This window comes from Megascapheus bottae, chromosome 1 (genome assembly GCF_031878675.1).
Source record: "Megascapheus bottae isolate mThoBot1 chromosome 1, mThoBot2.hap1, whole genome shotgun sequence".
In the NCBI taxonomy this organism is placed as follows: Eukaryota; Metazoa; Chordata; class Mammalia; order Rodentia; family Geomyidae; genus Megascapheus; species Megascapheus bottae.
In genome coordinates this window covers 53,888,270-53,904,196 of record NC_143509.1, presented here as the reverse complement: position 1 = coordinate 53,904,196, position 15,927 = coordinate 53,888,270, and the positions used below count along the sequence as shown (strand labels likewise).

At 41.9% G+C, this 15,927-nt stretch overlaps 1 protein-coding gene across 3 annotated transcripts in view; it reads right to left on the bottom strand.

Annotated features, from left to right (window-relative positions):
• Positions 1 to 8,836: 8,836 nt before the first annotated feature.
• Positions 8,837 to 15,927, bottom strand: part of Cep19 (centrosomal protein 19) — an 8,639-nt gene continuing 1,548 nt past the window's right edge. For 2 of the 3 annotated variants that reach the window (XM_090344355.1, XM_090344345.1), the window contains exons 2-3: positions 13,035 to 13,235; positions 8,837 to 10,366 (exon numbers count right to left, since the gene is read on the bottom strand). In XM_090344355.1, the coding sequence (XP_090200481.1) occupies positions 10,005 to 10,366; positions 13,035 to 13,164 (492 nt within the window). In that variant the 5' untranslated portion in view covers positions 13,165 to 13,235 and the 3' untranslated portion in view covers positions 8,837 to 10,004. The remainder of the gene's footprint in view (positions 10,367 to 13,034; positions 13,236 to 15,927) is intronic. The other variant, XM_090344363.1, reaches the window with a different exon arrangement.

The window sequence follows — 15,927 nt, the reverse complement described above, 5'->3', positions numbered from 1 at the left end:
TAGTGGAAAAGGTGGTCGCCTAGCAAGCATGAAGGCCTGGGTTCCTCGAGCTCCTCATGGTACCACATGCATGGGAAAAAAGCTGAAAGTGGTGCTGTGGCTCAAGTGGTAGAGCTCTAGCCTTGAGAAAAGTCCAAGGGACAGTGCTCAGGGCCTGAGTTCAAGCCCCACGACCAGCAAAAAAATAATAACTAAAATTTAAAATTCAAATGAGAGTGTAAGGACTCAAGCTCATGCCCCAGTACTGGCACAAAAAAAAAATTGGTAAGGGGCCGGGAGTTTGGCCTAGGTGGTAAAGTGCTTGCCTAGCATGCATGAAGACCCGGGTTCGATTCCTCGGTACCACTATATGTAGAAAAAAAGCTGGAAGTGGTGCTGAGGCTCAAGTGGTAGAGCTCTAGCCTTGAGAAAGTCCAAGAACAGTGCTCAGGCCCTGAGCTCAAGCCCAGGACTGGCAAAAAAAAAAAAAATCGGTAAAATAATAAATACATAAATGGTTAAATCTCCCTTTGATAACACACTTGAATATGACTCACTTTTTGAGCTTTCCCAACTGTTTTAGTCTACATTAATCCTTCCCTTGATTGAATTTCTGCTGTGGGGTAGGTAGTCTTCTAAGTGAGGTCTGTATCCCTGAAGTATGAGAGCCACTAGTTGAGTACAGGCTCAAAGTTTATGTCTTGTCAAAGGTAGTGACTTTCAACCAAATGTCTCAGAGGGTATAGAGTAAGTAGAGACGATTCCAAGGCTAATTCTACTCCTAGGCATTAATATTACTGTACCATTCTATACGCAGTAGTAGGAAATGGAGAATGAAGAAACCAAAGCCAAGTAAGTGACAACCAGTCATATAAAAAATATATACTATGTGTATATATTATATATATTATACATGTGCACATGCACACACACACACACACACACACACACACACACACACACACACACACACACAAAGCATGCAAATAAGATGGCCTCTGTGCCAATGTGTGTGGTAGAGATTGGTGGTTTCTAAATTGGGTTCCCTTGATCCCAACTGGAAGATTCTGTTTTAGGAGATCTACGGAGTAAGCTTATGCTTAACCAAAACTAAAGCCAAAAGAAATCCTGCTTGGATGGCAACTTTGAAGAGACAACCTGGTTTAGGAAATTCTGGTATAAATAGTAGCATCATGGAGGACCTGAGCTGGGAGGAGAGGAGTCAAGCTAGGTGGCAGGCAAGTGTGTTGGTCAGGTCTTCCCCTGGGGCAAATTGAGGACAGAAAAAGTACAGGTCTTCAGAGCCAGAGTTCTGATCTTCGGAAGTTTAGACCCAGGATTTCTCTCCTGCTGCTTGGAGAGGCAAGCCTCGTCTGTGAGAATGGAGACTGATGGAGAAGGCAGGACAGGAGGAAGGGTCCAGGACAGGACAGGCTTCCAGGCTGTCAGTTATCTCCAGACATCTCCAGAGGCCTTATACACACAAGAGCTATGAACCAAAACAGTAGAAGACTTTTTTTTTTTTTGCCAGTCCTGGGCTTGAGCTCAGGGGCTGAGCACTGTCCTTGGATTTTCTCAAGGCTAGAACTCTACCACTTGAGCCTCAGCACCATTTCCGGCTTTTTTTCTATGTATGTGGTACCGAGGAATCGAACCCTGGTCTTCATGCATGCTAGGCAAACACTCTACCACTAGGCCAAACTCTCGGCCCATTTTTTTTTTTTTAATGAACACACTCCAGGCAATCATAAAACCTCCAGAAGTCAATGAGATCACTGGACCTACCCCAAGTGGTGCTTCCCAAGTACAACATTCATGACTGTATCATTGGGAACTCTGAAGTCGGGAGTCCTTAAACATTTAGGACGGATCTTCTGTGGATGATCTACGGGTACAGTTTACATTTCTTTCTTTTTTGCCACTCCACAATGATAGTCCCTTTCTACACACACCCCAGCCTCTCCAAGACACCACTCCATAGAAAGCAGTGTGAACTCCACTGATGGCTGAGCTCCATCCTGTCCGTGCCTCTTGCTGTTGCTCATTAAGACAGCCAGGTATTACTGCACAAAGTCATCTTTCCTGAGGCTGGTAGCTTTTATGCTCAGAAAATTCTACTCTTTCTTTTTTCTTTTTTTTAATTGTAATTAATAAAAGGGTTACATGATATTTGCCAGATAGAAGGTGCATTAATTCACATACATTGATACCCTTTCACATGTCTTGGTACCCATTACCCTCCCCCCCACCCCCCTCTTTCTTTTTTCTTTCTCTTCTCTTGTCTTCTTTTCTTTCTTTCTTTCTTTCTTTTTTTTTTTTTTTTTGATCGGTCATGGGAGTTGAACTATGGGCCTGAGAGCTGGACCTGAGCTCTTCAGCTCAAGGCTACCACCTTACCACTTGAGTCACAGCGCCACTTCCAGTTTTTTAGTGATTAATTGGCAATAAGAGATTCACTTCCTTTAGTGCCTGGGCTGGCTTTGAACCTTGATCCTCAGATCTCAGTCTCCTGAATAGCTAGGATTACAGGTTCTCTCTCTCCCCCCCCTCTCTCTCTCTCTCTCTCTCTCTCTCTCTCTCTCCCTCCCTCCCTCCCTCCCTCCCTCCCTCCCCCCCCTCTCTCTGCCTGAGCAAAGACAGAGCTCTTCCACTTAAGCCACAGTACCACTGTACCACTTCTGGATACTGTTTAGTGAGGGGGAACTGCTTCCTTGATTTCTAGTCACTGATTTCTAGTCATTGTACCTGGCTTTTCCCTCTGAAAGTATTTAACACAGATTTCTTCCTCCTCCTCCTTCTCTTCTTCCTCTTCCTCTTCTCCCTCTTCTTCCTTCTTTCCTCCTCCTCCTCCTCCTCCTCCTCCTCCTCCTCCTCCTCCTCCTCCTCCTCCTCCTCCTCCTCTTCTTTCTTCTTCTTTTTGTTGGCCTGAGCGCTTTCCCTGAGCTCTTCAGTTCCAGGCTACCAACCTACCCCTTGTGCTTTTCTGGTGATTAATTGGAGATAAGAGTCTCACAGACTTTGCTGCCCAGGCTGACTTTGAACCTTGATCCTCAGATCTCAGCCTCCTGAGTAGCTAGGATTACAGGCGAGAGCCACTGCACCAGGCTTTTATTGTTATTTTTAAGGTATTGGACTCTGGGTTACCATTCCATAAATCATATTAATGAGTAAAATTCTTTTTGCACAATATCATCCTTTCCTTTCCTTTTTCCCAGTTTCTCCTTCCAGACCCTGCCTATAAGCAGCATAATTTTCCACATAGTAATCAAGTAACCCATTCATTTTTTTTTTTTTTTTGTGGGTCATGGGGCTTGAACTCAGTCTGGGTGTTGTCTCTGAGCTCTTTAGCTCAAAGCTGCCACCCTACCCTTAAACCAAGCCCCACTTTCCATTTTCTGGATACGAGTCTCAGGTCCTTTTGTGCCTGGCCTGGCTTTGAACCATGATCCTCAGATCTCAGCCTCCTGAATAGCTAGGATTCCAGGCGTGAGCCACCATTTTTTTAGGTAAAAATGTTTAAGTAAATGATATTTAAAAGTGACCTTCTGGTTTTTAGAAGAGGATTCTCATGTAACTTATTCTCAGTGGGATATCCTGTGGTTTATCCATTTCTCTTTTCAAATATGTAGAGCTCCAGACAGGATCTAGCCAGGCTGGTGTTATATGGCATTATTCCTTTCCTTGATCTGAACATGAAGCCTCTATTAGTGCAGTCTGGGTTTTCATTAACTTGTTGGTAGCCACGCAATGACATCCCTCAATGAGGTCTATACTGAGCTGAGGCCAATTAAGCCTCCTGTTTTTTCACATTAATTACCCTTAAGTGAATTCTTGCTTATCATATATGCCTGAATTTAATGTTTCTTTTTTCTTTTTAGGTGCCAGTACTGGAGCTTGAACTCAAGCCCTTGTGCTCTCGCTTAGCTTTTTTTTTTTTTTTTTTTTTTTGCCAGTCCTGGGCTTGAGCTCAGGGCCTGAGCACTGTCCTTGGACTTTCTCAAGGCTAGAGCTGCTCTACCACTTGAGCCTCAGCACCACTTCTGGCTTTTTACTATGTATGTGCTACCAAGGAATTGAACCCAGGTCTTCGTGCATGCTAGGCAAGCACTCTACCACTAGGCCAAACTCCCGGCCATCACTTAGCTTTTTTTGCTAATGGCTAGTATTCTGCCACTCTATCACTGAACCACTGTTCCATTTCTTGCTTTTTATTAGTTAACTAGAGATGAGTCTCATGGACTTTTCTGCACAGGCCGGCTTCAAATCAAGATCTTTTGATTTCAATCTCTGAGCAGTTAGGACTACAGGAGAAGGAGGTATCCCCCTTTTTTTAGGACTGCGCTTGGCACGCAGTCAGTATTTAAAATAAAATGGGTGGGGCTGAGGTTGTAGCTTAGTGGGAGAGTGTTTGCCTAGCATGCATGGAGCCCTGGGTTTGATTCCTCAGTACTATATAAGCAGAAAAAGCCAGAAATCATGCTATGGCGAAAGTGATAGAGTGTTAGCCTTGAGCAAAAGAAGCTCAGGGACAGTGCCCAGGCCCTGAGTTCAAGCAGCAGGAATGGCAAAATAAATAAGTAAATAAATAAATAAATAAAATAAAGAACAAATAGTGCCCTCTGATGGTAGTTTTTTTTTATTTAAAATTTTAGCAGCAATAGTTTAGTAGTCAAAAAATCCTTAAAGTCCAGCCAACTATGGGCATCAGCAGAACCACGGAGAGGGTTTTTTATGATGCCCAATGCACCTTCCACATCTGTTCAAGACAATTCCCACAACTACCACTCACATATCCCATCTTGCACAGTTGATTCCTTCCTTCACCCGCTTACAGAGGAGCTCTGGAGTCTGATTGGATGATTTAGCAGAGCTAGGGTGGGGCTATCCAGAATTCTGTTAGGAGATGATGGTAAAGATTGCTTGCTTACATCACCTGGGACCCTAATTCCCAAAACTTTATTATAAACTAGTTGATCATTCCAACTTTAGGGTGTAAATGCTTAATGGAGAGTGAAGGAAAAGAAAACAGAGAAAGGAAGGCATTGAACATTTTGCATAAACTGAACTTCAGAGATTACATTAAGGTTTTTACTTTTATTTACTTACCATTTTTATCTTGTTTTTACACTTTTTTTTTTTTGCTAGTTCTGGGCTTGAGCACTGTCCTTGGACTTTCTCAAGGCTAGAGCTCTACCACTTGAGCCTCAGCACCACTTCTGGCTTTTTTCTATGTATGTGGTACCAAGGAATTGAACCCAGGTCTTCGTGCATGCTAGGCAAGCACTCTATCAGTAGGCCAAACTCCCCTGTTTTACACTTTTAAAAATTATTTTAGGGAGCTAGGAATGTGGATTAGTGGTAGAATGTTTGCCTACCAGGAATGAAACCCTGGACTCAATTCCTCAGTACCATATACACAGAAAAAAAGCTGGAAGTGGTGCTGTGGCTCAAGCGGTAGATTGTTAGACTTTTTTTTTTTTCAGTCTGTTGTGGGACTTGAACTCTGGGCCTGTCCCTGAGCTCTTTAGCTTAAGGGTACCACCCTACCCCTTGAGTCAGAGCACCACTTCCCATTTTCTGGTGGTTAATTGGAGGTGAGAGTCTCACAGACTATAGTGCCCGGGCTGGCTTTGAACTGCAATCCTTAGATCCCAGTCTCTAAGTAGCTAGGATTACAGGCCTGAGCCACTAGGCCTGAGCTAAGAATGGCCTTAATACTTCATTCTTAGATCTCAGCCTCAAAAGTAGCTAAAAAATAAAAATACAGGCCTGGAGTTTGGCCTAGTGGTAGAGTGCTTGTTTAGCATGCACAAAGTCCAGGGTTCGATTCCTCAGTACCATATATATAGAAAAAGCTGAAAGTGGTGCTGTGGCTCAAGTGGTAGCAAGCTCTATCCTTAAGAAAGCCCAAGAACAGAGCTCAAGCCCTGAGTCCAAGCCAGGACTGGCAAAAAAAGTATAAAAACAAGATAAATAAAATAAAATAAAAATACATATACCCATTATCAGGCCCTAGCAAAATTTGCATGTTTTAATGGGACCTGACAGGAGGATTTTTAACTTATTAGTTCTATTTCAACAACAGGAGACTTCTATGTTTCTTATGCATGGAAAAATGCATCTGAGTGAAGTATGAATTGTATAGCACCTGGCAGATAATAACAAAGAGGAGGGCTGATATACTCGAGTGATAATTAGTAGCAATGGCAGACTTCTTGGCTCTGTTCAAGCTTTTTTTTTCCTAAGTACAAAGGCACATGAAATCTTGCTGTCTCAACTATACAAGGCTACAATTAATAAAGTTAAGGGTGATAAGGAAGCCCTATTGGGATTTTCTGACCTAAGAATTCTCATACCATGGGGTAGGAATATGGCTTAGTAGAAGAGTGCTTGCCTAGCATGCATGATACCCCAAGTTTGATTCCTCAGTACCCCATAAACAGATAAAGCCAGAAGTGGCACTGTGACTCAAGTGATAGAATGGTAGACTGTCCCTGAGCAAACAAAGCTCAGAGAGAGTGCCCAGGCCCACCCCAACAGCTTACTGTAGTACACTTGCCTAGTGTGTGGTAAGGCTATGGTTTTAATATCCATAAAATAATAATAAATTAGTAAATAAAATAATAAACAATTGTAATAAGATTGTAATCTTGGAGTGAGAACAAAATGCAGAAGTATAGAGAGAAGTACTGATCAGTTGAACTACTTGAAAATTTTTCCTGAACCAGGTACCAGTGGCTTATACCTACAATCCAAGCCACTCAAGAGGCTGAGATCTGAGAATTAAGGTTAAGAAGTAGCCCAGGGGAGGGAAATGGGTACCAAGACATGTGAAAGGGTATCAATGTATGTGAATTAATGTACCTTCTATCTGGCAAATATCATGTAACCCTTTTACTAATTACAATTAAAAAAAAAAAAAAGAAGTAGCCCAGGTAGACAAATCTGCAAGACTCTTATCCTCAACTAGCCAGAAGCTGGAAGTGGAGGAGTGACTCAAGTTACCACTTGAGCTGGTACTCTAACAGTGTCAGCCATGAGTGAAAAAGCTGAGCAATAAAGTATGGACCTGAGTTCATGCCTAGGTTCTGGCACAAACACACACATACAGGCATACACACACACACACACACACACACACACACACACACTCACAATTTACTTGGAAAAACGATGGAGTCGAGGCTGGAGTTTGGCCTCGTGGTAGAATGCTCCCCTAGCATGCATGAAGCATGGGTTCAATTCCTCCATACCACATACACAGAAAAAGCCAGAAGTGGTGCTGTGGCTCAAGGATAGAGTACTAGTCTTGAGAAAGCCCAAGGACAGTGCTCAAGCCTTGAGTTCAAGCCTCAGGACTGACAAAAAAAAAAAAGTAAAATAAGACAGGAGAGCAGCGAAGGAGGAAGAGGAAAGGAAGGAAACACTAAGTGACAATATTTGCGACTCAGATCAAGGAATAAATTCCTTAATAAAAACTTGCACAACGGGGTGTGGTGGCTCTTGCTTATAATCCTAGCTACTCTGAAGGTTAGATCTGAGGATCGCGGTTCAAAGCCATTCCGGGCACTAAAGACCAAAAGGCTCTTATCTCCAATTAACCACTAGAAAGCAGGAAGTGGTCTTGTGGCTCCAGGGGTAAGGTAGTAGGGACAACTCCCAGGCCCAGAGTTCAAATCCCATGACCCACAAAAAAAAAAAGAAAAAAGACTTGTACGAATCTGAAATAAAAAGATCAGCAGCCCAATATAAAACAACCAAAGGATATGACAGTTACCTCACCAAAAACGGTTCTCAACTGTGCAAAAGGAGATACGCAAATTAAAACGATGAGATGCTGCTGTAAAACCTATGAAACTTACTGGTGAGATGGCTCACACCTGTAATCCTAACTACTCAGGAGATTTGAGGATCACTGTTCAAAACCAGCCTAGGCACAAAACTCCGTGACACTCATCTCCAATTAACCACCAGAAAACCGGAAGTGGGGGTGCAGCTCAAGCTGCAGGGTTGTAGCCTTGAGCTGAATTGCTCAGGGACAATACCCAGGCTCAAAGTTCAAGTCCCACGACAGACAAAAAAAACCCAAAACAACCAAACCAAAAAATTGTGAAACTGGCAAAACTCAACAAGTGTGATAACACTTTCTGTCATGGTGTATGGGAAAACTGGCAGTCTTGGTGTACTGCTGAGAGTTGCAGTTAGTATGAGCTTCATGGTAAGTACTATGCATTGGTAACACACCATTCAGCATCATCTACCATTTCCCTCTTGCTCAATTTCAATTCACTTCCTGCAGTTACTTAAATATGCCAAGCACACTCCAGCCCCAAACAAAGCCTATACATTGTTTTCCCACTGATTCAGAACTGTACATTAGTATTTCCTTCTTCCGTCAGGCCTTTGCTCAGACATCATCCTCTCTGATTGCACAATGGCTGCACTCACTCCATCATTCTCCTATTGCTTCATTTTAAAACTTGGCTTTGAACTCAGAGCCTGAGCACTGGCCTTGGGATTTCTCAAGGCTAGAGCTCTACCACTTGAGCCGCAGCACCACTTCTGGCTTTTTCTATGTATGTGGTACTGGGAATCAAACCTGGGTCTTTATACATGCTAGGCAAGCTGTCTACCACTAGGCCAAACTCCTGGCTCCCATTGTCCTGGGTTAATACAGAGCAACTGATTGATGATAGTACTTACCATCTGCCGTTTGTGTAGGCATTTTGTTTGTCTATTCCAACAAGACTGTAAGAAAAGCAGACTTTGTTGTGCATATGTTTTGTCCCCAAATGCAAGAATAGTACAAGCTTAGTCTAGAATGGGCACTTTATTAATACACTGAATAAACAAATGATTGAGCCTTTATAGATGATAATGTTTATTAAAATTTATAGAATGCACAGTATGAATGAAGGCAGCTTTTACAATAAATTTCTCAATCTATTTAATGAGATATATGAAAAATGATATAGGTATAGAAGACTAATTCTGGAAATTCTTTTTGCTGTCTTTGGAAAATATGTGTAAAAGAGATGTGCCTATCTCTGGACTCTGGTTTGTTAGCACCATATAAATGATCCCCTTATTGGAATATTTAATGGGAAAGACTGTAGGGATAAACAGGTAAGAACAGAATAATCATTTGCATAGCCTTAATGATTATTAATTTCTTTAGCAAAAACACCAATTAAATAGCATTCTAGCAAGAACAAATATATCATCACACAGCATTGTTAAAAAAAAGATCCTCTTTATGCACCCAAATTCATGAGTAGGCCTACACTGACAGTACGTATGGTTCATTTATTATGGGTGGATTTCCCATTTTACAAACAAAGCTCTCATTATGGTCTGAGAATGTTTTTAGGATGAATTTCCTGATCCAACAGGGGCAGGATTCTCCTGTTGTCCATCACAGGGCATCTGCATGAAGCTGCTGGCATGGGGCAGTGGTACTCTTCTCCAGAGTTAAATAGTAGAAAGACTTAAAGCATACTGGATAATGACCTAGTAATCATATATGCTCTCCAACCATCAAGCTACAGTCTTTTCACTGTTTTAAAAATCTCTTTATAACCTTCCTTCTTCTTTTACCCAGTTGCTCTCATCTGGAATTCTACTATAAGCTCCTATTCAAATACTGCTATTTGAAAGACCAGGCAAAGCACTATTTCTCCACTAATGGCAATAAATACCTTCCCTGATTGTTGCATCCTATAGTAATTTAGGCTCTGACCTTTTGTCTTTACTAAGCACCTGGTTCTAACTTCTTGCTGCTTTAACATTATTGATTTTCATGGAGTGTTTGTTTATCTCCCAATCAGATTACAAACATCTTAAAGGCAGATTCCTATGTATTCTTCCTATGTTCTTGTTGTACCTACATAGTAAATGTAAATGTCCTGGTTTTATGACCCAACACATACATTTAGAGTTTCTGATAGATTTTTTTTCCCTCAAACTAAACTCTGTTCTTTGTAGTAACATAGATATTCTCCTAGTCTAATAAATTGAGTTTGGCATTAGAACTCATCTGCTGATTCTGCATCCCAGCTACAGGACTGAACTTGTTCATCTTGTGGGAATTCAACCTCGATGTCATAAACAAAACCTGGATCGTCCTTCTTCTTCTGATTTTTCTCAAAAAGTTCATCCATGATTCTCTTCCTTTTGGCAAGCTCCTTGTCATCCAGTTTATTCAAGTCTTCCTCAGGATCAATGGTTGCTTCCTGCTCTATTTGTTTCATGGTTTCCTCCAAGCTCTGTCCCTGCAAGTAACCTCGTAAAAAACTAAACAACTTCCCTAACTGCTTCAAAGATACTTGCTCCAGGTAACTCTTGTGTCGTGGATTATTCTTTAACTGTTCGGCTGCTCTGGTACAATCTGGGAGGGAAGAAAAAACTGTTACATATTTCATAAATACCAAAAACAATGATCATAAACTATTTGCTATATAATTACTGTTAGGTCCAAAGCAGAACATAAAGCTCAGAACCCCGAAATAATCTACTCCATTATAGTTAAGTAGCTAAAGGACTTTATTGGGATAAATTAGTGTATAGAATTATAGCAAACTGGGGCTGGGAGCGTGGCCTAGTGGTAGAGTGCTTGCCTAATATGCCCGTAGCCCTGGGTTTGATTCCTCAGTGCCACACACACAGAAAAATCTAAAACTGGTGCTGTGGCTCAAGTTGCAGAGCTCTAACCTTGAAAAAGCTCAAGGACAGTGCTCAGGCCCTGAGTTCAAGTTCCAGGAAAAAAAAAAAAGAATTACTATAGTAAACTGAACTTTGATAGGTATGAAGGAGGAGAAAACAGGGAGGCAGAAGAGGGAGAATCACAAAGTTTAAAGCCAGCCTGAATAAAATAGCAAGATCTGTGTCAAAACAATCAACTTGTTATTATAAATGACTTATTAGAAACTGAGCTTTCATTATGGAGAAGGAAGGATAGGATGTATTCATTTTTTTACTTCCTTAATTTTGTGGAGATGTAAAAACTAAAGAAAATACCTGAGAAGAAAACAGGAAAGATTTTAGGCAGCAATCATGATATTAATAAGGTATTGACATAAAAAGAAATAAACAGGGCCGGGAGTTTAGCCTAGTGGTACAGTGCTTGCATGAAGACCTGGGTTCAATTCCTTGGTACCACATACACAGAAAAAAAGTCAGAAATGGTGTTGAGGCTCAAGTGGTAGAGTTCTAGCCTTGAGAAAGTTCAAAGATAGTGCTCAGTCTCTGAGCTCAAACCCAGGACTGGCAAAATAAATAAATAAATAGTAATTAACACTCGAATAGTAATTAACACTCGAATCTGGGCATGGTGGCTCACGCCTGTAATCCTAGCTACTCAGGAGGCTGAGATCTGAGGACAGTGGTTCAAAGCCAGTCTGAACACTAAAGAACATGAGACTCTTATCCCCAATTAATCACTAGAAAAGGGGAAATGGGGCTGTGACTCTAGGGGTAGGGAGGTAGCCTTGAGCTGACGAGCTAAGAGACAGAGTCCAGGCCCAGAGTTCAAGCCTCATGGCCCACAATACATAATCAAATAAATAAATAAATAAATAAACATTTGGAGAGAAAGAAGGGAATGTATGCTACTGAATAATGGTATCTCAAGCCAGATGCCAGTGGCTCATGCCTGTAATCTTAGCTACTCAGGAGGCTGAGATCTGAGGATCAAGGTTCAAAGCCATTTCTTTCCAATTAACCACCAGAAAACCAGAAGTGGCTCTGTGGCTCAAGGTGTAGGGCAGTAGCCTTCAGCTGAAGAGCTCAGGAATAGCACCCAGGCCCACAGTTCAAGTCCCACAGTTCAAGTCCCACCATCCACAAAAGAAAAAGAAAAGTATCTCAGTTAACTTATATAGGCACAACAGCTTCTGACTCTAATCCTATCAGGAGTTTTTTTTTGTTGTTGTTTGTTTGTTTCATTTTGTTTTTTCCAGATCTAAGACTTGAACTCAGGGACTGAGTGCTGTCCTGAACTCTTCTGCTCAAGGCTAGTGCTCAACTACTTGTGCTATAGCTCTACTTTTTTTTTTTTTTTGCCGGTTCTGGAGCTTGAACTTAGGGCTTGGGCGCTGTCCCTGTGCTGCTTTTACTCATGGCTAGCATGGCTAGCACTCTACCACTTGAGCCACAGTGCCCCTTCTAGCTTTTTCTGTGTATGTGGTACTGAGGAATTGAACCCAGGGTTTAATGCATGCTAGCCAAACACTCTCCCACTAGCCAAACTCCCTCCACTTCTAACCCTACCTACTGAAGAGGCTAAGATTAAGAGGATGGAAGCTTAAGGCCAGCTTGGGAAAAAAGTTATCAAGACTCTCATCTCAACCAACCATATACTGCTAAGTACTGTAGCATGCACCTGTCACCCCAACTACTTGGGAAGCATAAATTGGAGGAGTGTAGTTCATGATAGCCTAGGAGAAAAGTGAGACTTCATTCTAAAACTAAACAAAGCAAAAAGGTGTGGCATAGTGTGGCTCAAGTGGTAGAGTGCCACTGATAGTCATAATTTGAATCTAGGGTCTATTACATGAGACTCAATTATGTAGTACTAGGGATTGAATCCAGGATCCCACACATACTAGCACAATAGACTAGTATTCTACCACTTTTAAAAATTTAAATTAGAGACAGAGACTCTCTCAGTTGCCCAGGTTGGCTTCAAATATTGGATTTTCCTTCTTTTCAAATAGGGTTACAGGCCTGTGCTGCCAGACCGGGCATCAAACTATTCTTGAGTAATTAAGAGAATATGTAAGTCGGGTACTGGTGGCTCATGCCTGTAATCCTAGCTGCTCAGAAGACTGAGATCTCAGGATCATGGTTCAAAGCCAGCTGGGGCAGGAAAATCTGTGAGACTCATCTCCAACGAACCACCAGAAAACTGGAAGTGGCGCTGTGCTCAAAGTGGTAGAGCCCTCACCTTGGGCAAAAGAGCACAGATAGTGCCCAGGTCCTGAGATCTCTCAAGACGAGAGAGGGGGCAGAGAAGAGGGAGAGAATATAGGATAGTAAGCCAATAGAACATGAGGTACCTGAAAACTTTGAAAAGTGTCGGATTGGCATGATGCGCTGGCGACGCTTCCCTTTGATTTCATTCTCATAAATTAAGATGATAGCTGGAGGTTGAAATCGAATTCCACATTTCTTGGCAGTGCACATCATTTTTCACATAGGCCTCAGGGTAAATTACAGGCAATCTGATGAAGATGTATTAAATGCATAGTAACTTCCTGCTGATGGGGGAAAGAACACTCAATTAGATGTTGAGTACATCTCCTTTCCTTTTGCCCTTTTCTCTGGCAGATAAGGCTGCTGTCCAGTTCTGGAAATACACGCAGCCTTGCAAAACTCAATAATGTCAGGGAACAACTGAAGGTTCCGTTTGACTCTAAAGTGTTGGATTTTTGAAGTTTACAACACTGCGGTTGAACTCAGGACCTAGTTGTAGCTAGGTAACTATGCCCCAGTCTAGCCTGTAGCTTTTTAAGACTCTCTGGTTCCTTGAGGGGTATATATGTTTGTTCACATATGAGCCTACGCATGCAATTCAGCTTGGCCTTAAATGTATGGCATTTTTACCAAAGACTGAATTAGCCTAAGAACAGAACCTACAGGGTCTTTGCTATTGCTCAACTGAGAAAAGTGTATCAAATGAATGACAGAAAAGAAAATTTGACTCTGTTGGGAGGAGGTATCAGAGAGAGGGTCAGATGAATGAAGATGAATGGTTTGGTTCAGGATGGGGTGAGAGAATAAGAGACATGGATAGAGGTGTTGTTTGATTGAGATATATTGTATGCATATTGTATGCATATATGGAAATGTTACAATGAAATGCCTCTTTGAATAATTAATGTGAGCTAATATATATATATATATATATATATATTTTTTTTTTTTACAGTCCTGGGCTTAAGCTCAGGGCCTGAGGACTGTCCTTGGATTTTTTCCTCAAGGCTAGAACTCTACCACTTGAGCCTCAGCACTACTTCTGGCTTTTTCTAAGTATGTGGTACCGAGGAATCGAACCCGGGTCTTCGTGCTTGCTAGGCAAGCACTCTATCACTAGGCCAAACTCCTGGCCCCTAATAAAATAATTTTTAAAAGTCAAGTAACAACTAAGAAAACAGCACTATACCAAGAAGTTCTCCAGACCACATCTGTCTCCCTGTACTTTCCAAATTACTTTAGTCACTGAATTTTCTTTTGGGGGGGGGCAGGGAGAAGATAGGCTGTGTTGTGATTGGTATTGAACATAGCCTTCATTTTCATGAAAGGCTATGCTATGATCACTGCACATACACTTGCCACATATCCCCTTCTGACTATATATGTAGGCTCTGGAGCTCACTTTTCTAGCTGGGAAGACACCCTGCTGTGTTGCTGTCAGTGTTGTAACATTAGCTTATCTCAAGTGGTCTTTTTTCATCTATTTTTTTTTTTTTTTGCCAGTCCTGGGGCTTGAACTTAGGGCCTAACCACTGTCCTTGGGATCTCCTCAAGGCCAGCGGGCTATCACTTGAGCCACAGCACCACTGCCACCTTTTTTTCAGTGGGTTCGAGGAATCATACCCAGAGTGTTGTGCATGCTAGGCAAGCACTCTACCACTAGGCCAAACTTCCAGCCCTTTTTCTTGTCTACTTTTCATCATCCTCAAACAGGCTGAACTGGTAATGTGAGGAGACAGGGCGGCGGACAGCGCCACAGAAGTGGCAGTGTAGAAGCAACAGCAGTGAGAGAACAGCTCTAGCAAGCTCCCAAGCCTCAAAGGCCAACTGTGCTGACACCCTAGGTCTGAGAGCTGTAACACTAGATGCTGTAGGAATGGAGGTATGCCCAGGAGCTGTAACATTAGCAAATGCTGCTTGTGGCTGTCATTCACTGCTGCTGGAAGTGGAGCATGAAAATAGCTGCTAAGTGCCAGGGCCATTGTTGGTTAAAGCCTAAAGCCCAGAGCAATAAGTTTGAATATCTAAGGCCTGGCGTAATAACCTCCCCAAGTTTCAGGGCCTGGTGTGGGTCTGTAAATTCAACTCCTCCACTTTCTGCATTTATGGGGCCTGTACCACCAATACCAGGAGAGCTATTCCTTGTATACACATGATCTCTCCAGAGCAAAACTACCCTGATCAGCTGATTGATAACAATCGATAATTTTAATATCTAGAAGCCTGATCAAAAAGGCAGACCTGATAAGAGAATTAGCATGTCCATGTTAAAAAAAAAGTTATATGTATATGACTTCTATTGAAGGTTATTTGTCTCATTATGAGGGTTATTTCTGTCTTCTCTTTCTCAGCCTCAAGGTCAAAATATATTAAAGTACAGGAGCGGCTTTTGATGTGTGTATGAGATTTTCATAAAGATTATCAAATGTTGACAACTTTGGGTTAAGATTTTGGGAAAAGACTCAGAGCCCATGAGTGTCCAGCATAGAGGCTGGACTTGCAGACTCAAGAGGCTTATAGCAAGAAGCCCTGAGATCTTGGGCATTGTTATACCAAGCATTAGGAATTGGGGTTGGAGGCTTGTTGCTCTAGGCATTAGTCAATAAGTGGTCCTTGCTCTTGGAAATGAATGATATGAATACATTGCTTCCAGCAATAGTCCCTTTTACAACCAATATGAGAAAAATCTAAAATCAACAGTCATTATACATATTTATGTAGAAAACTGGAGGCAAAGGAAGAAGGAAGAAAATGTGAAACAATCACTCTTGATTTCCTAGTCTTTTGGGGGCAGGGTATATGGCCTATTTCCTATTTCTTTTCTTTTTTTTTTTTTTTCTTTTTGCCAGTACTGGGCTTGAGCTCAGGGCCTGACCACTGTCCTTGGACTTTCTCAAGGTTAGAGCTCTACCACTTGAGCCACTGCACCACTTCCGGCTTTTTTCTATGTATGTGGTACTGAGGAATCGACCTGGG